Genomic DNA, 27,351 nt, shown 5'->3' on the forward strand with positions numbered 1-27,351 from the left:
TGTCAACACGCTTACCGAGCAGGACGGTCAACTGAAACTGCTCTGTATCAGCAGAGACATTAAAGAGAGACAACAAAAGAAAGTGCACTGCGTGCGTTTTTGGATATCGAAGGAGCATTCGACAACACATCGCACACAGAGATACAAGATGTCCTGAGCCGCAAAGGAGTGAGAAACACCCTGGCTCTCTGGATGGGCAAAATGCTAGAAAGCAGGCAAATGGAAGTACCGACTGGTACAAATTCTATTGTCATGAACACCACACGAGGCTGACCACAGAGTGGGGTACTACCGCCGCTGATGTGGAGTATGGTAGAGGATGAACTCCTGGACGTGTTAACAAGTACTGGAATACAGGTCCAGCGTTACCCAGACCACATTGTTTTAATCTGTAGGGGCAAATATGAAGATACCCTATGTGATAGAATCCAAACTGGACTAAGGGTTACTAGCGCCTGGAACAGGAAGGTGGGACTGCGGATCAACCCAGCCAAAACCATCATAGTACTATTCACTAGGAAGCGTAAGCTTGATCACCTGAGAGCCATAACATTACATGGTATGGAGGTGAAACGAGAAACAGAGGTCAAATATTTGGGAATTACGCTAGACCAAAAATTACTTTGGAAGACACATGTCGGAAACACTTGTCGGAAAGCGACAAGGGCTCTGATGACTTGTAGATCCATAGCAGGGAAAAAATGGGGTTGCGGCCCGAAGATGCTACTTTGGATATATACTATAATAGTAAGGCCGCCTATGGAGCGTAATCTGGGCAGAAAGAACCGAACTCAGTACAGTATACAAGGCAGAGAATTACATAAGCTCCAAAGGCTGACTTGCATGTGTATCCGTGGGTCAATGAGGACATGCCCAACGGCATCCCTTAAGGTCCTTCTGGGATTAACCCCTCTCTATCTGCACATGCAGATACAGGCAAGGAGGGCAATATTCAGGATGGCCGGTAGTATGAGTGAGTCGGGGAGCTACCTAAACCGCAGGAAGATTGATATTCTTTCTGGGCGATATCCCGAATTACTAATACTAAGGGATAACATAACAACGAGGTTTCACTTCGATAAGAAGTTTGAAACACGTTGGAGTAACAAGACAAATTGTGAGATCGTGGCTGCGACATACGGCTTAAACCAGCAACTGATTACTTGGTACACTGGCGGATCCCTAACAGCAGAGGGAGAGGGTGCCGGTGTCATTGGTGCAAGGAAAATTTATTTGGAACCAATGGGTAAGCATGCTAGCATATTCTAAGCGAAAAGATAGGCAATTGACAGATATGCCTCTTTAATCTCCAAAGGAACTACAGGGGGCAGAACATAGCTATTCTCACCGATGACCAAGCAGCGATAAAGGCACTTAGGTCCAACCTGATGAACTCTAAACTGGTGTGGGAATACCTTAATAGACTGAATAGACTTTGCTTGCCCAACAAGGTTTGGATACTTTGGGTTCCAAGCCATGCTGGTTTGGAAGGCAACGAGGCAGCGGATGAACTAGCCAAGAAGGAAGCAGGAACGTCTTTACACGGGCCAGAACTCTTCCGTGTAATCGGAAACCCTTTCATGGCTATGAATCTAAGAAATGAAGAGGAACGGTTGAGGGAACTATACTGGGCGGGCCTACCAGGGATGGAGCAGTCCAGGGTGCTTATCGGGGGATACGAACCCATGTGCACAAAGGAATGCTTAAACCTCACCAAAAAGAACCTCCGAATCGTAGTGGGAATTCTCACTGGTCACTGTCGGCTAAACTATCACCTAGGGAGGATGGCGATATGTACGGACACTGCCTGTAGGTTTTGTGCGAAGTGTGATGAAACCTCTATACACGTCCTGGGACAGTGTCCGGCACTTGTGCAAAGTAGGTCGAGGCATCTGGGAGAACACTTAATACCAGATGACGGTTATAGGTCTGCCTGAGATACTATGATTAATAGGTACCCTATAAACAGTAAAAGGGGCACAATAGTTCTGTAAGGACGCGGTGCGACTTTCCCTTTACAGAATAATAATAATAATGTGTTGAACGACTTCATATCTCCTTTTTCTTCAAAAATCGAAATGCAAGTATTATAGACCTAGAAGGATCTACAAAGCTATAGTATTAAGGAACAAAGGTCTATAATATAATACAACGATCCATTTGCGGTTGAAATTGCTCTTCTACGCAGGGTCCTATTCAATTTGCCGATTTCTCAGTTGATGGGGTTTGGAACTTTAAAAGTAGGTAGCTTACCTTCTCACAGGTTCACGGTTATATCCAGAGTAAGGACGTAAAAATCGATAAAGGTTGTAGATGTTTCGGATGTATACTTGGGGTATCTAAACTCATTTCACTAGAGATACCCTGATCAATGGAATACCAACCCATAATTACCCCGAAAACAAATTTTATAAAATGTCTACCTACTATCTGTTGCGGAACTCCCACGTGGCTCACTTTTGAGAACTTGTCATAGGGCAAAGGTCGCATAAGCTTGTATTCGATTTCAGCGTTGTGTTCTAGGGTGTTATGTGGGGTTGTTTAAAGATTTAATAATTAAAAGGATGATTCGAGCTCATTCGAGAGTTTGCCCTCAACTACCCACAAAATGCAGTGAATGTGGATCATTTCATCTTTGGTACTAACTCAAAATATGGTAGTAATCATCTGAATAATCACAACGTTCCATTTCATTGAGGTTTCACTAACACTGTTTGCAGGACCCCCGGATATTTGCATCCGCTCGGCAGCCAACAGAAGTGGCGAACTTCCACGGGATCGAATGAGCACGTGGTAATTAATCATTGACCTGAAACTGACTCCTCCTCTAACCAATTCCGAGTGCTGCTACTCCATTTTCCCGGTAGTTAGTCCCCGGTAGTCCATTAAGAATTGTCTCTTCCATTTGAATTAACACAATCAATTCCACTGCCCACAAGAGAAGTTCCCTCCTCTAACCACAACGACTCCATTCCCACCGTACTTGAATAGGAAACCACTCCTCAAAAGTGGGAGCTCTTTCATTGTAGCAAACACAGTAGCCGTCCCCTTTTGACTTGCAAGTTTCTGGTAGTTTCAGTAGCTCATTGTCACACCCTCATCATATTCGGAAACTGGTTTTCAGCTCCCTTCCACCACAGTCATCTCTCATTTCCACACAAGTTGTTTGGAATGCAAAAACAATTTCGTATAGAACCCCAGAATCAATGGTTTGTCGAACTTCCAGGCTGCAGTTTTCGAAAATGATTCGAAGTGGTACCTGGGCCTCGATACCAGGTGAGCTGGAAAGAGGCGGAAAAAGTATTCCGTGTAGCCTCTTATTGGGCTTAGCCTTAGTTCTAAGTGAATTCTCATAGAGGTCGTACACGGGATCCGATACGAGTGCCGTAAGGATGCGCCCGTCGCGATTCTAGCCTGCAAACAAGGATAATTGTTGTAGAAGGGAACACTGCTGTTAACATTCGTATCCTGACCATATCGTGTTTCGGGCGGATTTTTTTTGGTGATTGTGGTGCAAGGGAAGTGAATAGGAGCGTTGAGGCTGCTGATGAGACCTCGGTTCGGTGCGTTAGGAACCTGCGTCTAATTGGACTTCTCAGTCACCTGGATGACGAGGTCAAGTCTTCTTTCGGTGCTTCGATACTTGGCTCATCTTCGTGCGTGCGTTTGTGAGGTTTAAGATTCTTTTCTTTTCGTGATAACACGCGAGTGGAGAGTGACCGACCCTCGGTGGTGACCCTTCGTTTAGGTGTCGATTCAATTCATGAATTTCATAAGATAAAAAGTGCCCGCGATAATTTTTTACGCTGCGGTGATCGTTGAGGTGTTGTTGATGGTTTTCATTGATTAACTGCAAAACGTTTTTGGGCTGTCCTTTTGGCGGATTACGTCATAAATTTTGAAATGAAAAATGAATAAATTTGTAATTGGTTGATGTGGGCATGAATGAAAAGTGAAAAGTTGCAGATGGATTAAAAGTGATTTAGATCGAATTCATCGGAAAGTGATCAGGAAAGTGTTTACATGTTATCGACAACTTTGGTGGAAATTTCACGACCGACAGAATTTTATGGTGACTCCGAAAATTCGTAAGGAAATTTAATGAGAAAAGTATGTTCTCTTCTTTCTATAATAGTTCAAATATGTACGCCATCTACTGAAGTATCTTATCCTTGAACATCTGTTTTTTATCAATTTATATACTAAGCCATGGTGTCCATATACTAAGCCATGGTATCCATTTGTTAGAAGAATCCAATTTATGGGCAGAGTTATTGAAAATTAATGAATTGGATGGAGTGGTATTGAATTCTTTTTTGGAAAATATAAGAGGGAATCAGGACGACCTAAGGGTGGAATAAAAGGGGAAAATCTGTCCCTTAAAATTCTCCAAATATAGGCGATGTATTGATTTATTTACATTTCATAAGGGGCTGAAAACTAATAATCCTTGTAGTTCCAACTTTAAGTGGATTTCCTTTTTACAGGAGTCAAACGACAATTTCAAGAGCGTTACGAGAGCCTCTATCATCCGCATTAAGTGATCTATTGAACTCTTAATTAGGGACGCCCGCGGGGAAAACGTCAAATATCTCATTGACAAATATGGTAAAAAGTGGTGTCTTCAGGATTTGATTTTACCTTACTTGAAATGAAATCCAAATTTTTGCAGGGAGCTTATCTGGCCCTCTCTCGTCCTGTTTAAATGCTATTTGTTGAATATAAACTTTGCATCAAATTTGCTATTCCGGTAGGGGTTCCAAACTCATTTCGATTTCGACACAAAATCGTTGAGAACAAAAAATCTCAGAAACAACTTATTTTCTTACAATTTTGTGACGTTTAGGCAAATTTATGACGGTGGACAAGTGAGCAGTGCTTTCTAAATCAGGTTTGATCGTGAACTAATATTCAATTTTCTTTAAGGATATGAGGGAGTCCTGAGGATCGTACCAGTTGGAAAGAAACTTTCGGCTCGGTTTCTGGTCCACTGACTCCTCTCTTCGGGGCTTGAACTGAAATTTACAAAAATAGATGACTTGCGATTTCGTCCTGCAGGCAGTGTCTGATGAGTAGCCTCTTCCCTGGATGAAATCGTAAGTCGCCTATTTTTAATATATAATACTTTGCCACACGTACTCCTAATCTCCCGTGTAGAATCCTTACGAAAAGTTAAGTAGCTGTAGCGGTAGTTTTCTACAAAAAAATAAGTAACTCTCTTTCGGTACGAAGCCTGTCTTGAAAGATGTTAAAAGAGTTTGGAGGAGATTGGGTTAGCAACAGCTAGCGAATATCTTCTTTTTCATATTCCCCGGTTCACTTTTTTAATGGAATTAAAGGTGGTACATACCAATTTCGGTCGAGCTTCATGATCAATTAAAAGTACTAGAGAAAATAGTTCTCAAGTCGGCATATCCTGACAAATCATTCTAAAACAAAGCGTTGCCGTAGCTGGTGGTAGCCTAGAAAGAGATTGCTCGACTCTGCAACGTTAGGCATGCATCCCAAATTATAATTTATTCTATCATTAAAGCCGGCTATGATAGCATAGCTAGGGTAAAACTGTGCACGGCCATGAGAGAATTCGGTATCTCGACGAAATTGATAAGACTGACTAGGCTGACCCTGACCAATGTGCGAGGTCAGATAAAAGCAGCAGGATCACTCTCAAGACCATTTGACATCAACAACGGTCTAAGACAAGGGGATGCCCTATCATGCGTCCTCTTTAACCTGGCTCTGGAGAATGTAATCCGTGATGCTGAGGTAAATGCAAGAGGTACGATCCCCTTTACGTCCACCCAACTACTGGCCTATGCTGACGATGAAATTCGCTTACAGTTGTTGGCTGCCAACAGAGCCTATTTCAGCTTACAAAAACTGTTCCCCTCGAAACGTCTCACCGTAGGGTCAAAGCCCTTACTGTACAAGACAATGATCTTCCCAGTCCTCATGTATTCCTCGAAGATTTGGGTTCTTAGCAAGAAAAATTGCGAACTCTTGGCCCCGTTCGAGAGAAGAATCCTCCGAAGAATGTTTCGCCCCCTACATGAGGATGGACGATTCCGTAGCCTACATAACGACGAAATCTATGAGCGATACCATGTCATGTGGATAAAATCCGACTGAATAGGTTACGGTGGGTGGGCCACTTAATCCGTATGGATGAGAATGATCCCACCCGGAAAGTCTATAAGGGCAATATCTATGGTAGGAAAAGAAGACGAGGCAGACCCTGCTGAGATGGAGCGATGGTGTAGGTGAGGACGCCAGACAGCTTTTAGGGATATAGAATTGGTGGACCTCGGCGCAAAACCGGGATGTCTGGAGTTTCTTATTAAGGCAGGTTTAGACCGGATACCAGTTGTTGCGCCGTTGATAAATAATAATAATCAAACACAAATGATCAAACACAACAAAAAATGCAGGGAAACATGTTAAAAATATGTTCTAGAGCGCTCCTGCCTCATAGAGAAATTCTCTGATAACGGCCAACTCATCGTTCAATTTTCGATTTTATGTGTATGTTTTTGATGAGCTTCTTTGCTTTTTAAATTTTTTTTCTAAGGAGACTCCATCCTATTATTGTCTGATATCTTAAGGCCAATTATACGCTATTTTCAAAATTCTTGTCCTTTGAATTTTGTCTTTTATGATGTACATACCTCTGACCAGTGTAGCAGATGCATATGCAACCAACATTAACAACCAACATTCCTGGAATGTGTTCAAGTTTTCAACCGGCCCTTCTGACAAGCCTACATTCTTTCTCTATCTTTCCGCGCCATGTATTTTTAGGGCGACCCACTTATCAGCTGCTCTGGCGTAATGGGTTCCATTGCATACCCAGCAATGAAGTCACCCTTTCTTAAAGTGTACCTTAATGACTACTTTTTCGGCCGTTACCGGTGCCTAATGCCATACAGATCGATACAGTTTTTCGTTCGAGATTCTGTCGGGCTAGAGTGCTGACGAAGGCTTGAAGTTTCGAGTAACAATGACAGTAATGTTCCTGTAAGCCTCCTGTTTCCTACTTTACGGACCACCCACACAGTCTCTTTGCTGTTATTTCCCCACTCCCAGTTTACTTTTAGTGGGACTGTGTGCTTCGCTCTCATTATGGTCCCACCTAATGTCGTGCAGGTGATAAGCTCAGAGTAGCGAGCCAAACACAATGACAAACATGAATATCCAACGGCTGGAATTCGAACACGGGGTGACGAGACTGAGAGGCTAGCGTTCAATCCCCACAACTATCGCGCTGCCGGCATTGCAATGTGCTGCTCCGGTATAGTTGCACACAGAGAAGCCAGGGAGAATATTGGCGCGGAAAAGCTTAGCTTGATGTCGGTGTTGAGATATCTGCACTTTGAGATTTTAAACGAAATTGCGAAAATTATTAATGTTCTACCCAATAATACAGATCGGAAAAAGATAATATCCCATCAGACTAAGGATCTCTTTGGTATTTGTCTTCAGTTTGACTCTACCTACTTTTGTAGGAGTCGTTTAGACAAGGTTCATGATTCGGTAGAAGAGAAAGCAGATGTCATCAGCGTAATTGCAGTGCTTGAGGAAATATGTTACGGTTCATTGAAGTCCTATTGACTACCGAGCAAGGCAAAATAAAGGACGCTATCGATAACCGGAAGAGTCATAGAATGCTGTCAGACTCCACGTTGGATTTCACATTCGTTTGTTATTTTACCTCAAAGTAGATATAGCAGTTTTTAAAGCCAACGGAAGTTTTTCACGGTTCATTGTTCTAGAAGTTATTAAAATTTTGAGTTTGACCCTAAGGACACTTTGAAAGATATTATTTTGCTTATGGGAGATAAAAATGGCTCCAATTTTTTACTACTTCTAATTTTTTCTTTCTTGTTGTATTTCCATCATTAGTTGCATAGCTGAATGGTAGGGTTTCCTGCAAAGGAACCCCAAGGGGTCTTGATAGTTAGTAGTATCCACGGTTTCCTTTCATCGAACATCTTTACCGAAGGATCATCTTTTGCACGGGTATCCACGACGTGTAATTGGGGCAAGATTTTTGTTTTGTGAAGGTGGGCACCTTCTGTCAAAGAGTTCGTCAGTGTATTTCCCGGCCGTCCGTTGTTAATCGGCATTCTGTAGACCCTCATGTGACAGTGCTGGATTATCAATTTCCACACCAGTGAAGGACCTGCATTGGATGGCGCACGTCGCGAACAAAATAGTAAAAGCCAATCGTAAATAGTAGTATATAATCTTCAACTCACAATTAAGTCACTGTTCCCATTTGAAGGGTAGTCTTTGTTGAGCAGAAAATATAGTTACTGTGCTATACTGAGTATGTGACGTGCTTCTTATGGACTTTGGAATGTCCACATCAACAGGATTGTGCTGATTTTATTGTGCAAGCTGCCCTTTTGAGCATGTTCAAAAAGAGTATAATAGCCAGCGATAATTTGCCGCTCTTGACATTCAATCTATTCCAAAAAAAGTATTTGCTCAATCACCAATTTCCCCAGGTTGAAATTCCAGTGCTTCAATATTCGCAGTTTTTGTTGATGTTGCTCCTTGTAAAGTCGGTATTCATGGTTTGTTTTCACCACTTCAAGTGTTTGCGTTTATTAGAATGCTGCTAGCCCTGGGTTTGGTCCCCGTGGTTGCAGGCGGCGGTTTTGGGTTCGACGAAGTAGACAAAGCGTCCTGCGGCCCGACTTTGTCATCAACCACATTGTATTGGTTCTCCTTCGGTACCATGGACGATGCCGATTGCCGTATTGCGACGAAGTGTCATTATATTCCGAGTTAAACCACAGGCAGTACATCTACAAGTCAGTCACTGCCGAAAGCGCTCAACGTCCTGTGATCGCATGCAATTGCTTCCCAACCACTGCCAAATTAGACTCCGTTGATCTGCTGCTGGGGACGCCCTTCTCACAGAAGGATAACCGACGACCGTTCGATCCTTTTCTGGCATTTTCATTAATGCGATATACGCCACCACGCTACATTGATGAGGTTTGTTAAAACTGCTGACATATCGGTTGGACTCGTTTACCAACGGAGTAAATTTAATGTCGGTTGTTGATTAAAATTTGCGAAAAATCGGCACTGAAGCGTATTTTTTCAAAAAGAACGTCTTCTTTGGAAGTTATGGACAATTTAACAAAGTGAAAGTATATGGGACGGAGCGGACGGTTCTCTTGAATTTAAGGACTGAAAGTAAGGGTCGTCGACAAGAATTTTCCAGGAAGAAATTTTAATCGGAGATAAGAAAAAATCGAGCAAGGACCTCTTTTTCTTCCTTAGCCTTTGTTCTGTTCAGTAACGGGGTCGAAAGTCTTGGTCCGTGAGAAGCACTAGAAAAAAGGAAATTATCGGGTGTAATGCGAGTTGATCCTATTAAAGCGCGGAAGGCTTTGAGGAAGGCCTTTATAAGGAAATTTTGCGATGCGAACCAGCTGCAAGCATATTGCGGATCCGCTGTTATTTTCCGACCAGGCTTATTTCTAGGCCACCCTCGTGTATATTGACAAAGGAGAGCGGCAAAATATTTTCATTATCTGATGTGATTCTATTCACGTATCCTTTTCATTACATTTACTGGAGATGATTTAAATATTTGGGGTGGTGCTGCTCAGTCAAAAGCGTGGGGTTGTACGACCCTATATTCGATACGTGGTGTTAATTTTTGGGATAGCTGACCCTATTTAAAGTTTCAGTTCTTTCAATCTTTAGGTATTTTAGCGACGATTGGCTCTAATATGCTTTTTGGTTTCAGGTTGATCATTCGTCTCCGTATATCTTGCATACAAAAAGGTGTCGACTTGTCATCTAGCGGATAAAATTAAGTATAAGTTGCTTTTCATAAAGTAAATTAGTGAACCATGTTCTATTCGAAGAAATAACCTCTTAGTGGAGTTAGTTTCTTGAAAGTACTAAACGGTTTTGTGGAGCTCGAGGATGCGATCCGTCATCGATTTCCCTTTCTCGATCGCAGCTCCTGGCTCTCGAGTTTTTGAGCGCCACTCGCACGATTGAATCTTCATTGTCGTATCCTTATCAGTTTCTTGTCGCCTGGTTTCATTGCACTATCTGATTTTCCTATTTTGTTTAGGTTTTCAGATGCCGGTGTGCTTCTAAAAATCTGTATTAAAGGCACGAATTTTCCGGCGTCAAACGGTTTCCTTCCCAGTTTTTTCCCGCTTGGATTCTCTGCACTAGCAAATTTTCCTATTTTTATTTAAGTTTTCAGATGAGGACGCAGTTCCGAAGCTTGTGATTAAGGACACGTGAAGTTTTTCTTGATTAACTTTCAGTAATTGAATTGTTCGAAAGGACCTCCACTTTCCCGTGTCTGGCTAAAAGTTCGGCTAATACCGGACCTGCATGCTCAAGTTTCGTCCCTATTTTTGATTTTCTTGATAGCTCTTCTTTCCTCCCCGATTCCACCCGAGCCCGAAGTTTTCTTGGGGGCCCGAAATAGAAATTTGGATATAAAAGGGGATAATAGGGGGTAGGCTCTAGACTCGTATATCAGTGCAACTTGGATGAAGACGTATCAAAAAGTTGAGATAAGGTTAAGCCATTAGAGCTTATTATAACATCTATTGTTTACTAACTACCTGGTATCTATTGTCCTCCCAAATTGCTAACTTTCCTTAGGACGATCTTTACAAAGGCATAAAGGATGTACCTATAGGCCTAAGTAAGTTTCTACGCTCCGTTGAGAATAAGCAAGTATTAAGGATTGGAAAATAACGAACGTGACATTAGTTCCATCCTCAGAAAACTCAGTTTGAGGGGATGTATTTAACCTCTTTCATTTGGTACACTCTGCACAGTAGTGTTCTAAACTAATTAGTTCCCAATTCAGCGTTTCATCAACGTTTGAATAACAAATTAGTTATTTTATGTCTTGCGGTACAGGGATTACAGGGGAGATCTTCTCCTTGGCTCTACCTTTTTAAGATAAAAAAAAATATTTGAATCAAGGCAAGAAGGACTTAAGAAGTGAACTCTGATGCTACTAGCCTTCCACTTTGTTGTTTCCAGACTTATCGAATATTCCCAGGCGTGAAAAAAGGGGGAGGAAATAAGAAGCAGCTAGCGCTAAAGGGATAATAGAGGGTCCAGAATAATTTTCACCCGGGCCCGGATTTTCTCTCCGCGGTCCTGTTGCTATGTCACTGTCGGCAATGTTCAACCATTCTTCGAGTGGAATTAAGTAGTAGTCTGTAGGATACCTCTACAATTGATTTTTGAAAAACTGATTTTATAGCATATTGAAGGCAGTCGAATTGACTGAAAGGTATTTTGCATAAATCGGAATATCACAACTAAGCACAGAAAAAAGTCATAACTTGTTCCTGAAGTGCATCAGTTGATCCCTTTCCTTTTGGTTATCTGTTGCGATTTCCTTTGAATTGCCTGGTGTAATCTCTCTTTTTCTTCAAAAAAGAGTAAAAATTGGCTAGCAACTTATGGAGAATGATTTCTCTGCATTCATCTCGCATAATATTAACTTTTCCGCTTTCAATTCGTTCTGGTAATTTCCTTATCCAGATCCAGGAGGTCGCAGCCAACAAACATTTTCAACCTTGAACGGACCTGACAAAAATGATAGGAAAGAATGGAAGAATAAAATAGGAGGCCACACAACAGAGCCTATTTCAGTTTACAAAATAGGGTCAACGTTCTTACTGTACAAGACTATGATCTTGCCAGTCCTTATGTATTCCTCGGAGACTTGGGTTCTTAGCAAAAAACCGCGAACTCTTGGTCGCGTTCGAGTGAAGAATCCTCCAAAGAATTTTTGGTCCCCTACATGAGGATGAACGATTCTGTAGCCTATATAACGACGAAATCTATGAACGATGCTGCGACCGTCTGGTAGTGGATAAAATCCGGCTCAACAGGTTGCAGTGGGCGGGTCACTTAATCCGTATGGATGAGGATGATCCAGCCCGGAAAGTCTACAAGGAAAATATCTATGTTAGAAAAAGAAGGCGAGGCAGGCCCTGCCTGAGATGGAGCAATGGCGTAGGTGAGGACGCCAGACAGCTTTTAGGGAATCGAATTGATGAACCTCAGCGCAAAACCGGGATGTCTGGATTTCCTTATTAAGGCAGCCCTAGACTGGATACCTGTTGTTGTGCCGTTGATGATGATGATGAAACAATCCCTCTCCGTTGACATCGGTGATTATGATTATGTTTGCCCTGTTCAAGCCTGTGGTTTTTAGTGATCCGCGTATTATCCTTTACATAGTGGATATTCTTACATATTATACTTAGTAAATGATATTGATATTCTTCTAAAAAGCTGTGTGAGCAGTTGTTTGAAATGGTAAGAATGAAGGCAGCCTAGTCCTCAGTTCAACTTGCAGCCGATGTGAATTTTTTTTGAAGTTATTCCTGAGATATCAGTCAGGAAAGCCACTTTTTACTTTTTTTTATTATATCCCCTAGGAATCTAAATGTCCTGGAGGAAGCAGTTTATTCAGAAGGCTAGGCGCGGGAGAAAGAATTCTTCGTAGCGAACATATAAACCCTGTTCAACCAAATCAACCGAAAATTATTTTAATTAATGATTGGAGGAACAGTTTTGGAATTTCCAGTATTACACCATATTAAATCTTACATAGCCTTTCGTGGAACTGGGAGCGGTAGACTATTCTGTTTACCTTTTCGACAAATCACTTCAATCCATCCAAATACGTTTCCGTGCGCTTGAAAATTGCACTAGAAACGGTAAGGCCGAGGGAATTATAAGAGCCGTTACAAGGGGCGCACCAATATTTGTGTTTCTCAAGAAACTCGATCGTTAGGTATCAAGAACTTCGACATAGAACTATATATGTTCCGGTACTATGATAATCCACGCACTTACCGTGGTATTATTACTGCCATTTCTGCACGTTTCCGTGCCTTAACGAAAATCACTATCGTTTCACCAGACCACACCGTTCATTTTTTATCACCTAGGCACCATAGACAGGTCCACCAAAGGCCTAGATAGACACTTTCTGGCAACTAGTCGACACAAAGACTTGTTACATGTCTTTTGGCGATGATAGTACTGCTGGTATCTTCAATAGTCTAGTTTGAGAAAAATAGCCAGGGACTGGTGACACGTTGGTGCGGCCAGAAAATAAGTGAAGAGGGCGCTACAGATATTGGGAGCACTACCGCGTCATCTGACTTTTCCTCTTAAAAGCAAAATTAATTATGTTCAAAAATCTTGACCCAAATTTTGCGGAAAATATCTATCCAATTTCCCGCTAAGTGCGTAATCCCCAATGACATCCGCTACCTCGCTGTGGAGGGAAAAAACTCCAGTTGAGATTTTTAATAAGCTTGAACCTATGTATGGGCGTTGCCCAATTCTTCTTCTTTTTCTTTAGGCTTTGTTCCGTTCACAAGCGGGATCGGCTCGTCGTGGTCGGTTATGCCATTTTGTTCTATCAAAGGCCTGATCTGGAGGCAGTCGCGAGTTTTTCAAGTCCCCATCCAGCGTAAGCTACCGTTGATTCGGCGGGCGTTTTGATCGCTTATCATCGACTTCGACCAGTCTTGGCAAGTGAATTCTCGTTTGCGCGAATTATATGACCATACCACCGAAGGTGCCTTTCTCTATACGTCTCAAATCAAAAGATGCTCCCAACAGTAGCGTTACATGTTTTCATCCACCGTCGAAAAATCAAAACCACAGTTTCAGCCAAAAAAAAAAAAACAGGGCATGCGTGGTTTGGGACCACAGAGGTAGTATTTGGATTGAATATTTAGCTCAGGGATAGACCATCAACACGGCAAGATACTAGATACTGTGAGACAGTAAAAAGGTTGAAAAGGACGATTATGTATTACAAACCTTACATTGTCAACGGCACGAAGTAACTCTTGGATTCATTTGGATGGCATGTTTTGAATCGCCCCCGCATTCCCTTCACCTGACCCCGGTTTCAACACCTAACAGGTTCATTATATACTCTGGGTATTTAAAACACCTAATTCTGGGTTGGTTATTCACTTGATTATTCATTTCGAATTTTCATAATTTGCTCGTGACTAGGTTTGAAATAATAGGAAAACAACAATTGCGTCAGTGCTGCAGGCCCTGTGACAGTATTCACGACATGAACCCAGGAGAATAAAAAAGTAGCCCTTCCTTTATAAAAACACACAGCAATGCAAATTATATGAGCCTTTGTGGCACAATGTCAGTCTTGCAGGCCGAGAATAGTAACATAATGATACCGATACTTATAATATTTCAGTGATTCAACGGTTCCTGACAAACCCGGCTGGGTTGATAGTTTTAACGGTGTCACCAATCCATTCATGATGGATGAACTCAAATAAATCTTTATGTTATCAGGTCACAGCCGATTCGGATGGTGATTTGAATATTCCGTTTATGGTTGTGTTGTCCTGTGCTAAATGGATGTATTGTCCTGGGAATCAGTTGTTTGATAAAATTCGCCGACCTCCTCCGGTGTGACCAGTGTTCAGTTTATCGTAAAGCGATTTATTTAATTTATTCATTTGGTCATCGTCCTTATTGAATCGATTCAATGTCTGTCTGTCAGTCTTTCTTTTCGTTGCAAGGTGGAAAGCTTCAAAAGCTACTCTAGGCTCCTACCCACTGAAACTACCTCCTGCTCCTTCCACTTGCCTCGAGGGACTCATCATCATCATCAACGGCGCAACAACCGGTATCCGGTCTAGGCCTGCCTTAATAAGGAACTCCAGACATCCCGGTTTTGCGCCGAGGTCCACCAATTCGATATCCCTAAAAGCTGTCTGGCGTCCTGGCCCACGCCATCGCTCCATCTTAGGCAGGGTCTGCCTCGTCTTCTTTTCCTACCATAGATATTGCCCTTATAGACTTTCCGGGTGGGATCATCTTCATCCATACGGATTAAGTGACCCGCCCACCGTAACCTATTGAGCCGCATTTTATCCACAACCGGACGGTCATGGTATCGCTCATAGATTTCGTCATTGTGTAGGCTACGGAATCGTCCATCCTCATGTAGGGGGCCAAAAATTCTTCGGAGGATTCTTCTCTCGAACGCGGCCAAGAGTTCGCAATTTTTCTTGCTAAGAACCCAAGTTTCCGAGGAATACATGAGGACTGGCAAGATCATAGTCTTGTACAGTAAGAGCTTTGACCCTATGGTGAGATGTTTCGAGCGGAACAGTCTTTGTAAGCTGAAGTAGGCTCTGTTGGCTGACAACAACCCTGCGCGGATTTCATCATCGTAGTTGTTATCGGTTGTGATTTTCGACCCTAGATAGGAGAAATTGTCAACGGTCTCAAAGTTGTATTCTCCTATCCTTATTCTTGTTCGTGCTTGTGTTTGACCAGTGCGGTTTGATGTTGTTGGTTGATTCGTCTTCGGTGCTGACGTTGCCACCATGTATTTTGTCTTGCCTTCATTGATGTGCAGCCCAAGATCTCGCGCCGCCTGCTCGATCTGGATGAAGGCAGTTTGAACGTCTCGGGTGGTTCTTCCCATGATGTCGATATCGTCAGCATAGGCCAGTAGTTGGGTGGACTTGAAGAGGATCGTACCTCTTGCATTCACCTCAGCATCACGGATCACCTTCTCGAGGGCCAGGTTAAAGAGGACGCATGATAGCGCATCCCCTTGTCGTAGACCGTTGTTGATGTCGAATGGTCTTGAGAGTGATCCTGCTGCTTTTATCTGGCCTCGCACATTGGTCAGGGTCAGCCTAGTCAGTCTTATTAATTTCGTCGGGATACCGAATTCTCTCATGGCCGTGTACAGTTTTACCCTGGCTATGCTATCATAGGCGGCTTTAAAGTCGATGAATAGATGGTGCAACTGTTGTCCATATTCCAACAGTTTTTCCATCGCCTGCCGCAGAGAGAAAATCTGATCTGTTGCTGATTTGCCTGGAGTGAAGCCTCTTTGGTATGGGCCAATGATGTTCTGGGCGTATGGGGCTATCCGGCCTAGCAAGATAGTGGAGAATATCTTATAGATGGTACTCAGCAACGTGATACCTCTATAATTGCTGCACTGTGTGATATCTCCCTTTTTATGTATGAGACAGATTATGCCTCGCTGCCAATCGTCAGGCATTGATTCGCTGTCCCATACCTTGAGCACAAGTTGATGAACCACTTGGTGTAACTGGTCGCCTCCATATTTAACCAATTCGGCTGTAATTCCATCGGCTCCTGGCGACTTATGATTTTTTAGCCGATGAATTGCACGGACTGTTTCTCCTAAACTTGGTGGTGGCAGTATTTGGGACTCAGATCAGAATTTAACTTGCACTCATGTTCGCGCTAGTGCTCTTCACTCGTTCCTTCTTTCCACTGACTTCCTCCTACCAAAACTTTCTATGGATAGTTGCGATCACTTCACACTTTCAATTTCAACATATGACTCTTCATGTTTTCCGTAGTGAAGTACCCTCCAGTTTTAGCTTTGCTGCCGCTCTTTTAACTGCGAACTGGCATTGAAAAAGCACGTGTTCTGCGTCCTCTGCAATATTCGGACACGTTGAACAATATGGCTAGTCTTCATGCCCAAAACGATGGAAGTATGCTCGATAAACTCCGTGTCCGCTCAAAACGTAACCTACTTCATCGTGGGGTCACTCCATCCGTCTCCTAATAACCCATTTGGCAGCAGAGCCACTCGGTGATAGTTTTACTTTGCCCGGACTGAAACCGGCGGACCGAAGGTCCTCCCGTGAGATACGTTCGATCATAAAGGCGTTGTTTTTCTGTCGCCAGAATGTCAATTGCGATCATCTCTGCTATCGCACAGGCCGCTTTGTCGGATATTGTTCGATAGGCGGAACGTGTTCGGAGTGCAGTTAAGCGATATGCAGCTCCCATTTTTCTTCCATTTACTTCCATTTACAGTGCTTCCGACCACAATGGGGCTCCATATAGTAGGATCGAGCTTACCACCCTTGAAACAAAGCGACGACGGCTCGAACTTGGCCCACCTATATTCGGAAGTATTCTCGCCAGCAGTGTTCCGGTGTTATATGCCCTAGTTGCTGTACCCTCCACATGTAGTTTAAAATTTAGCCTATGGTCAATCATTACGCTTAAAAACTTGAGCGCAGGCTAGGAATGTATTATCTATATCCCAACATTGATTTTCATAGACGTACTCTTCCTTTGTTTAGTGATAAGTACTACTTCCGTCTCATACTCTGCGAGCGATAGGTGTGCGTTCTTCAGCCACGACTTAATGTCGTGTTCATTGGTGTAAATTTCGGCTTCTTCGAGGAGGCGTGCAACAACCGTCAGCACAATGTCGCCCGCGAAGCCGAAATCTAACGTCGGTATTTCAGTATACATAATTATCCCCAAGAGTGGTCCTAGGACGGACCCTGGTGAAACTCCGCATGTTGTTTGGTACGATTATGAATCGCAGTACAAAAACTTATCAATTAAAAAGTCGCCAACAATTTAGTTAGCCGCTCTAGTATTTCGCTCCATCTTGCGGAATTGAAGGCATTCTTCACATCAAGTGTTATCACTGCATAGCATTGGTCCTCTTCAAGAGTAGCCTTAGCTATGTTAGCCAATAGGTTAATCACATCGGTCGCAGACCTTCTCTCGAAATCCGAACTGGTTTACAGAGAGGCCACCCTCCTTTTCGGCAATCGGAAGTAATCTGTGGTAGTATTCATTTAAATAATTTGCCAGTATTATTTAGAAAGCATATCGGTCTGTAGGATGATGGTTCACCCAAAGGTTTCTCTGGCTTGGGGATAAGCATCAGCTTCTGTTTTCTCCATTCTGTGGGAAGTGCTCCTTCCTTAAGATATGCGGTAAATATCTCGACAAACATATTTAGGCAATATTCACTACTGTCTTAAGGGCTTTGTTGGGGATACTATCCAAGTCAAGAGCCTTATTTTCTGCTATTTTCTTTGCAGCTTCTAGGACCTTTTCCTCGGTCACTATTAGAATTTCGATGGGATCCACATGGACAATAGGGAGGCTAATGGTATTCGGATTTTATGGGAAAAGGTTTGTCACTATTTCGTCTAGTAATTTAGGGCAAGTAATTGATGGAAAGCGTTTGCCTTTGATTTTGGAAATCACTGTTTTGTAGGCGCCGCCCCATCAGCTTCAGACCGCAGTTCCCCGAGGCTGGCTCAGCTCGCTTTCTTCTACAAATCCAGAAGCCAAGATCGATGATACAGTGAGAAAACAAGCAGATATCATCGGCGTATTCGAGGTGTTTAAGGAAAGATGGCATTGTCCATTAATCCTCTCCATGTCCTCTACCTAAGGCAGAATGAAGGACGTCACCGATAAAAAAAGAAAACGAGCAGCTTCGGCAGACCTCGCTTTCAACTTCAAACTCTTCTGAAATTTCACCTCAAATTAGCACATGACGTTTCATATATCAGGGACGAAAGCGGCTTACGGTTTCGTCCAGTGCAGAGGCAGCTCATCGGACGCTGCTTGACCTCTGCCCTGGGAGCAGCGTGACAGAAGCAGTTCGCAAATGTTGACGCTCATGATTTATACATTCGCAATACACAAGATGACTACCAGTTATATTCAGCGTAAATCCGACATAGTTCGACCAATGCTTGGACGAATTTAGATTTTCTGTTTGTGGTTCCATCTATCGCTCTAATTAAGATCTGACGGAGAGCCTTTCAGTTATACCCACTGCTGACACTGTTGAAAGCCTTCTTGAAATCTATTAACAGTAGGTCTAGAATGCTGAGCGGCAACTAGGCTGCTTCCTTTCAATCAATCTGTGGAAGTTCTTTTTGGGTCATTCTAGAATTATTTTAACCGCCTCCGGAAGTATGTATCTGTGTTATCGGAACCTCGATGGTCATTCCTTTTGTCCATTCCTTCGAAAGATTTCTGTTTCCCAGGGATTATGAATAAGAGAAGCAATTCAGCGAGCAGATTGCTTTGCCCGGGTCCACATCACTCGAATATATTCATGGGAAAGAAGACGAGCTCTGGGTACCAGGTAAGCTCCAGCTTCAAAGAAAAAGAAAAAAGACAAGAAAAATTCATACGCGGCGCGGAGGATATTTAGAAAACAACTCAGATAATCAGAACTAATATGAAAGGAAGCGACTTTTCCTATTGTGGCAAAGAAGGTTAAAACATTAATTTGGCAAAATAAAGGAGATAGACAAGGTCACTCCTAAATAGAACTTTGAAATCTGATTCATATGTTTTGTTCCCCGCTTTGTTAGCGTTCCACTGTATTTTCAGCCTAACTGTTGCTATTGAAGCTAGTCCTTGTGAAAAAACGTAGCCAACAGCTAGGTAACTTACTGTCTGAAGTATATATGTATGTACATAGAAAGAATTTACGAAGAAACAACAAACCATGTGTTGGGACTCCATTTCCGCCTTCAACGCCACAAATGGAGGAGCTTTCTGCCGTTGCTAAAACAATAGCCAAAGTAAGTCTGAAACGTTTAAAGGAATATCTCGGAAACTTGATTAATGAAGAACGGCCTGGTTTCCGCTTTGGATCCTCTTGTACCGACCAGAACAAAACCCCCGGATAATTTTGGAACAATAGGGGGAGTTTAGAGTTCCGTTTCACCTCTTCTTCAATGAGAAGGTTGCTGACAAAGTGAACAGGAAGTGCATTTGGCGTGCTCCGCACAGGAACATATTATCAGAGTGACATATCAATGCGCTGAATGTCACGTGCTGCATCGAAGTGAAATTTCAGAGTACTTGAGGTATCATCGTTACAATTTCTTCTTGTTACGGAGGACGATTGTCATGTCGCCTTGTCCGCAGGACGTGGAGGAGCTCAATGGACTATGACATCTTTCCTTAAATACCTGGATTATGCTCATGACATCTGTTTGCTCTAGCAAAGCGTCATGCTCTTTGACCAAATCGCACTGGATTTGGAAAGAGAGGCAAGCAGAGCCGGTTTGAAGATAAACACCAACAAAAGCCGTGTTTTCAGGCTTCTCTCGTTATCGGCATTAATGGACAGAGCTTCGAAAGTGTCGATCAAATTGTATATCTAGGAAATGTGGTTTCTGCGGAAGGTGTCACTGAATTGGGTGTCGGTAGACCCATTAACAGCACTGGATCCTCTTTCATTGCTTTTTTTAAAATCTGTAAATGTAGTTGTATCAACAGCAAAATGAAGTTGAAACTGTCCTATGCTAGTGTTCTTCCTGTGCTGCTATACGGGAGTAACACATGGGAAGTGGCCACCACTGTCACTCGAAAGCTCCACGCATTCACGGGTACCTGTCTTTAACGTATCATCGAAGTACGCTGGCTTGATACTATTTCGTACCAAGAATTTAATCGGCGTACTGGCACGTAACGGTAGGCGAGGTGATCGGAAGGCGAAAGTGACAGTGTATAGGTGGACATTAAAAAGGAGCGACAATTCCATTGGCGGCTAGGATATGCAGTAGAACCTACAATCCTAAGATGGCCCGCGAGTGAGGGCATTTGGAATAGAACAATGGAGTAGGAGTGCAGGGTTCTCGGGAAGTCCTAGAATCAGTTGTGGACGATGACGCATGGGTGCGGTTGACGTGCTATGCCTTATTAGAGGGAATAGATACGAATTTACGGGCAAAGGCGATATCATACCCACCCTCGTATGCAAAGACTGGAAGTCTTGGGATCACATATTCAGAATATACTTGCTTCAGAATATGCTTGCCACGTGCTTATAATCCAATTACCTTGTGTGGTGTGAAGGTGATATTTAGTTCCGTACTAGAGAAACCCTATAAATCTAATTTTGCTTCTAAAAGGACTGAGAAAACTTAGATTTGTTCATGAGAGATCCTAGGTGGTCAAGCAATAGCTAACAGCCTACCGACCATAAAAGTAAATCCAAGGAGACTGAAATCGACGCACTAACGGCGAAAATTGAGAATTGAGAATGAAATTCAAATCGGCCTTGTGGCAGGTTGCGTCCTTTTCCAGTGTGCCCGGTGTCGCTCCGTTGCAGTACTCCGCCCACAGCTGAAACCTAAGGAAGATCTTGCATCGAGCGAAACACCTTTTTACGAAAAGCAGCCGGGATATATGGACCTTTTCAGAGATCTCGTAGTAGATAGAGGGAGGGAGTCGAAGATAGGGAACTCCTTGAACTTGTATTTGGAGTCCGATTGCAGGCTCTGAAGAATTGCGTCATCTTTCGGGGCCACAGTGATAGCCGAAAAATCGACTGCAGCTGGGATGTTGATCTCACAGATCCGCGACAAAGCGTCAGCGATTAAATTGTCTTCAACGGACAAATGTTGACTGAACTACCTGATGTAGACTAAGTGCCAAACTTGGCGAGGGATGCTTTGTCAGGCTTATGGTCCGTGAATAAGAAGAGAATTCACGATTATAGGCGTTGTAATTCTGTTGAGCGGAATTCAACTCTTTTGAGGCGAAACTCAACGATTGCCAGTTTTGATTCATCCGTTGATGGAGACACGGCGAGAGGTGTAGAAGTGCTTTGTGTTGAGGGAATGCTAAAAGAGCAACGTCTACCAATTGTTGCTTTGCGGTTTCAAAAGCTTGGACGAATTCTGGGGACCACACAACTACTCGCGAATCCTCAGCCTTAGGACCAGACAGAAAAGCATTAAGTAATGCCTGGTGGTGAGCGGCTTTGGACAGGAAACGACGGTGGAAGTTTACCATGGTCTAAAAATTTCACCTGCTGCTGGAGAAATTTGCATTTGTCGTTGAGATCAGGGTCATGCGCTTAGAAGCCTACTAATAGTGTATTACTAACTTTTAGAAATTCATTGAAAAACTTCCTTTAAGCTCATTCGCATGCCAAGTTTCACGAAAATCCAACTATCAGTGTCAAAGTTATAGCAGTGCAAACTTAACAATTTTGTGCGAATTAACAGCAACCTAAGCCATACAAATAAGATGCTGACGTCATAATGAAAGAGGATAATCCCTCACGCTTCTTTACTTCAAAATCAACGTGTCTATTCCGATACGTGGGTCCGCACCGGATTACAAAAAGACAATACTAGGGAATTCGCGACGACCTATCGAATAATAACCAGAATGCGAAGTAAAATTGGAAAATAAATAAAAAAAAAAAAACGGCTCGACCGCGCGCATGGAGCCGTAAGTCTCCCGACCCGAGTGCCGCGATCAATGAGTAGAAGATCCACGACGGATCACAGTCCCAATTATTGCCTCTTTCGCCTCAGATTTTGTATGAGGCGCGGCCCCTGAGGCTCCCACCCTTCCATGACATCCTCAGGCCAGTTTGTCACTTTTTGAGGATGTCCCTTAAATACAGGTTCTGCGGGAGCAAGGAGGAAAAGAGAGGGAGGCAGTCCTCAAATTACGCCAAACTTATTTGCAATTCATTATATAATTGACTTTCGAGTGAAATATTAAAATTTCATTCATGAGGAATCTAGTTCTACCTAGCCCTTTTCAAGGCTTTATGTAAAACAAAACCGTATTATTAAAATAGGTTTACTGTCTGTCTGTCTGTCTGTCCGTCTGTCTGTCTGTCTGTCCGTCACACGCATTTTTCTCGGAGACGGTTATAGCGATTGATACCATTTGGTAGAAAGGTGGGAACTGTGAACGCTCACGCATACAGTGAATTACATCCTTTTATGTCGAATTTAAGGGGGGGTCCCCATACATGCAAAAGGGGGGTGTAAAATTTTTTCTCATCAAATATAGTCATGTGGGGTATCAAATTAAAGGTCTTGATTAGTACTTTTCAAAGCCGATCTTAGTTTTGACATTCGTTGGAAGGGTGGGGAGCGCGGGGGGTTGGAAGTGATCACTTCTTTAAGGGGGCCATTCTCAGAAACTACCAAACCGAACAATCTGAAAAAAATCAGGAGGCTGCCACTATATGGTACCTGGGCTCTGAAATACCTTCCATGCCGATATCTGTTTAAATAAAGTTAATAATAGTATATTACTACAATTTTTTGTAATTGGTTAGAAACCTCCCTTAAGTTCATCCTAGTGCCATGAAATTGCAGTGATATAGGCTATAATATAGAGCATGATCTTACCATGGAAATCGCACTATTACTAACAAAGTTATAATATCTCAAATTTGTTGCTTCTTTGAAAATTGAAGACTATGAATGTCAATATCACCCGAAAGTGGATACTCTCACATAATATATAGATATATTACGTGCTACGTACTAAGAAATACACAAAACCTTTCGTACCTGAAGCGTCCAGCTTCCGGTTTCCCAACTTGTTTTGTTTTTTTTGAGGAGGCGGAAATCTTCAGAAGACACTGATTTTGACACACCAGTGTGTGGGATTTTTATCCACTAAAACCACCCCCAACTCCCTCCCTGCCCCACGGAACCACCCTAAGGTATTACATCATGGGGCGGAGTCAGCTCATTTTAGTTTTATCACCTTTCTTCTATATGCAACGTACGTGACTGCGCTTTTCTCCTCGCCTCTGCCTTCCGCAGTTTATTTTGGATAGATGCGATCATGCAGTTGACCGCATCCCAATTCTCTTGTTGTGCTAGCATTTTCGGCACCAGATTTTCTGGTATCAGCACCTCTCCTAGAGTCTCCTCTAGATTCCTCCTTTCTTCCACGAATCTCGTACAGTGAAAGAATATATGCTCTGGGTCCTCTGGGACTCCGTCACAATTTGGACAATCGGGTGAGGTCTCCATTTTAAACCTGTGCAGGATTGGCGATATCCTCCGTGTCCCGTGAGAAACTTATATATTATATTATTATTATTATATTATATTGCTTGATCCTACCGAGCTTGGTGGAAATCGCGCTATTGCTAGCAAAGTTATAATAGGTCAAAATTGCCACTTCTTGGGAAATTCAAGATTTTGAATGTCATTATCACCCGAAAGTGGATATTTTCACATAATATATGCATATATTACGGGTTACGTACCAATGGAACAAATTGATACTCAAGCGTCTTTATAAAAGAAATACACAATCTGAAGTGTCCAGCTTCCGGTTTCCCGACTTGTTTGTATTTGCTGTAGATTAAGTTCTTCACATTTGCTAATAATATTAAATTCCGAGTATGAAGCGTATGAGGTTGACTATTATCAACACAGTGCTTTCTATCAAATGATTTATTTAGATCGCTTTCTAAAAAATGGAAGCCAATTGCAATTTTTAACTATGTGACCCGGAACTGTCATGCATGCATCGTTCCTCACATCTTCTTCTCTTTCTTCAACCTTTGTCCCGTTCAATCTCCATCTAGCGTATCCGCCCATCGTTGTTTCGGTCAGCCTTTTGGTCGCTTACCATCGACTTCGGTGCTCAGACCAATTTTCGCAAGTGAATTCTCGTTAGCACAAATTACGTGACCATACCATCGAAGACGCCTCTCTCCCCGTTTTTCCACCATTGGTTCAACCCCATATCGAACGCAGATATCCTCATTTCGGATGTAATCAAACGTTCAACGCAACATCTTCGTCTCCATTACCGCAAGACACCGTTCATTGCGTTTTATAGTCGACGAACACTCAGAACACTCAGACAGGACAAACGACATTGCGGTAAATTTTAGATTTGAGATGTTCGCTGATACGTCGATCACAAAGAACACCTGTTGTGGAATGTCATTTCGTCCATGTTGCGTTAACGAGTGGAGCAATTTCATTACGCAGTTCTCCATTGGCTGCTAGCATTAACCCTAGATATTTAAATCGCTCTGTTCTGGGCAGGTCACTACCGCTAACAGAACTCAGCCATTTAAATATCTCGAGTCAATGCTATCAGCCAATGGAGAACTGCCTTATGCTTCTCAGATAGGGAAACAGAAAACCGTTCAAGCTTGAAGCGTCAAGCTTCCGGTTTCCCGACTTTTTCTTTTTAAAAACTGCTGTATATTCTGCATTCTTCATTTTTTGACTCCTTTCCTTTTGTTCTATTGGAAAAGTTGGAGTTGCATAGAGTATTCAGGGTCATCAATTATGTGCATAAAACTTTTATTATTTTTAGTTGTTCAAAATTAATATATTTAAATTATAGTTTTAAAAGCAACTACAATGTTTTTTTTTCATTTATGTATTACAAAACTTTCTAATTCTATTAAAAATGTAAAATTAGGAGTACATCTTAACTCTGCGAATGATAATCCAAATCTCCAATTGTTTCTTAAATTTTTTGACACGACCAAGACTACTCCGGGTAGTCCCGAAGGGGTCCCGCTCTTTCAAATCGACCTAGTGGCATGTTTGCTCCCTCATCCAGTGCGCCCGGTATCGCTCCTCAACAAAGAGCTGCCACCAAATGCTCTTGAAACTTGGTCGACTAGATGAAACTTTCCTGATATGGATGTCATTGAGAAGGTTAACAGACTAGCACGTCAATAGGCTGGCTCCAGAATAGTAGGACCTGTGCCAATGCCACTGTCATGCCTACTTTGCAGGATGAAATTGAAAGTGTTCATATAGACAATTGTTGAAAATGAGATTTCGCCAGGAAGTGTTCTTCTCGGAGAAGAACTCGAGACTACGAGTATTAGAGCAATATTTTTACTGTATCTTACGAAACGGGAAATGAAACCTAAAGTTGGGATTTTAACGGAATATAAGAATAATTCGAGTGGTGGTTTTGCCAACGCGATCAAGAGAGGGAGAGTCGACTCAGCATTTCACATGCAGCTGACTCCTCATCTTCTGGAAGACGTTCTCAAATTCGTTGAGTAAGTGAATAGTAGCAATGGGTCTTTAGCGAATAGAACAAAGGGTCTGAGTGTAATTATGCGGTGTTTCCAAAGATTAATTATCTGAAATAATAAAAAACTTGTTGCTCCTTTTTCGTTGGTGTGGATATTTATTCTTGCAAATACCGATATTTCGGGAACCACTTGTTCCTTCATCAGTGCTAACTAGTTTGCTCATCTGTAGGCTTATTAGTTGTATTTACACTAGTCTAAACCTATACTATATCCTATAATATTATAATTATGGCTAAATTAGAAGACTTATATCTACGTCCTGTAAAAGAATAAATATTTAATTAACATTCTAATGGCTGATTTATCTATGCTGAAACGAGAAGAGGTTTATTTAATTAGTTTTCTTAAAAAGTTTTTTGAACAATAGGGAATAGCAATTACCCAGATCTGAATTCAACCTAGTGTCTACTGGTTGATTGCTAATGAACAAGGTTTCATAGGCATCCAGCTGGTTAATTTTTCTTACCTGCTTTAAAACCTTCAAATCATCGTCGCTTATTTTATGGTCGCATTCCACCATATATTTAGCCACCATAGATTTTGTAGGTTTTCGGAAGTACTTGACAACCAACTCTGCCTCCTTCATATGCTCCCTAAATCTGGTAGTTACCAGTCTTTTCGTTTGTCCGATATACACCTTCGGATAATTTGCCATTTGTAATGCATTATGTGGGTCGAATGATCAGAGCGATCATCCTAAGTGGCCGACAACGACCTAGAGGGCAGAGTTATCCAAGAAACCTAAAAAAATTGGCTAAGTTGACCATGAAGGTCCGCCCGCAAAGATTGAAGCTCCATCAAAGTGCTCGCTCGACACGTTCATGCATTCCTCTGTGCTAGCCAGGCTCGGGAATGTGGGGGAGTCCTTTGAGCGCTTTGATCCCTCACGCTTCTTTACTTCAAAATCAACGTGTCTATTCCGATACGTGGGTCCGCACCGGATTACAAAAAGACAATACTAGGGAATTCGCGACGACCTATCGAATAATAACCAGAATGCGAAGTAAAATTGGAAAATAAATAAAAAAAAAAAAACGGCTCGACCGCGCGCATGGAGCCGTAAGTCTCCCGACCCGAGTGCCGCGATCAATGAGTAGAAGATCCACGACGGATCACAGTCCCAATTATTGCCTCTTTCGCCTCAGATTTTGTATGAGGCGCGGCCCCTGAGGCTCCCACCCTTCCATGACATCCTCAGGCCAGTTTGTCACTTTTTGAGGATGTCCCTTAAATACAGGTTCTGCGGGAGCAAGGAGGAAAAGAGAGGGAGGCAGTCCTCAAATTACGCCAAACTTATTTGCAATTCAATTCATAGTGTATTAGAGATAAAAAAAAACAAATAAATATATAAATATATAATGATAACAAAATAGGAAAAAAAAAATTAATTTAAATTAAAGAAATGTAAAGGAAAAAGATAAAAAAAAACTAAAAGGAAAAAAAAAACAAAGAAAATTATTAAAAAAAAACTTACTTCGGCGTCACTCCGAGCTCGAAGGATGTCAAACCTTTTCATTGTCCGTTTGATGTGCTTGGGCAGATTTGAGAAGGTGACACTTGATCGTTTTAGAGCGGTAGAAGTCGATTGTTGGGTATATAGTGTAGTGAGATTATTAGTTCTAACCTTCGTGTGTGTCCCCTGA

General features: G+C 42.3%; 1 protein-coding gene across 2 annotated transcripts in view; it reads left to right on the top strand.

Annotated features, from left to right (window-relative positions):
* Positions 1 to 3,231: 3,231 nt before the first annotated feature.
* Positions 3,232 to 27,351, top strand: part of LOC119659896 — a 266,867-nt gene continuing 242,747 nt past the window's right edge. For both annotated transcript variants that reach the window (XM_038068220.1, XM_038068221.1), the window contains exon 1: positions 3,232 to 4,110. In XM_038068220.1, coding sequence (XP_037924148.1) covers positions 4,102 to 4,110 — 9 coding nt within the window. In that variant the 5' untranslated portion in view covers positions 3,232 to 4,101. The remainder of the gene's footprint in view (positions 4,111 to 27,351) is intronic.

The sequence above is a fragment of the Hermetia illucens genome, chromosome 6 (assembly GCF_905115235.1).
Source record: "Hermetia illucens chromosome 6, iHerIll2.2.curated.20191125, whole genome shotgun sequence".
NCBI lineage: Eukaryota > Metazoa > Arthropoda > Insecta > Diptera > Stratiomyidae > Hermetia > Hermetia illucens.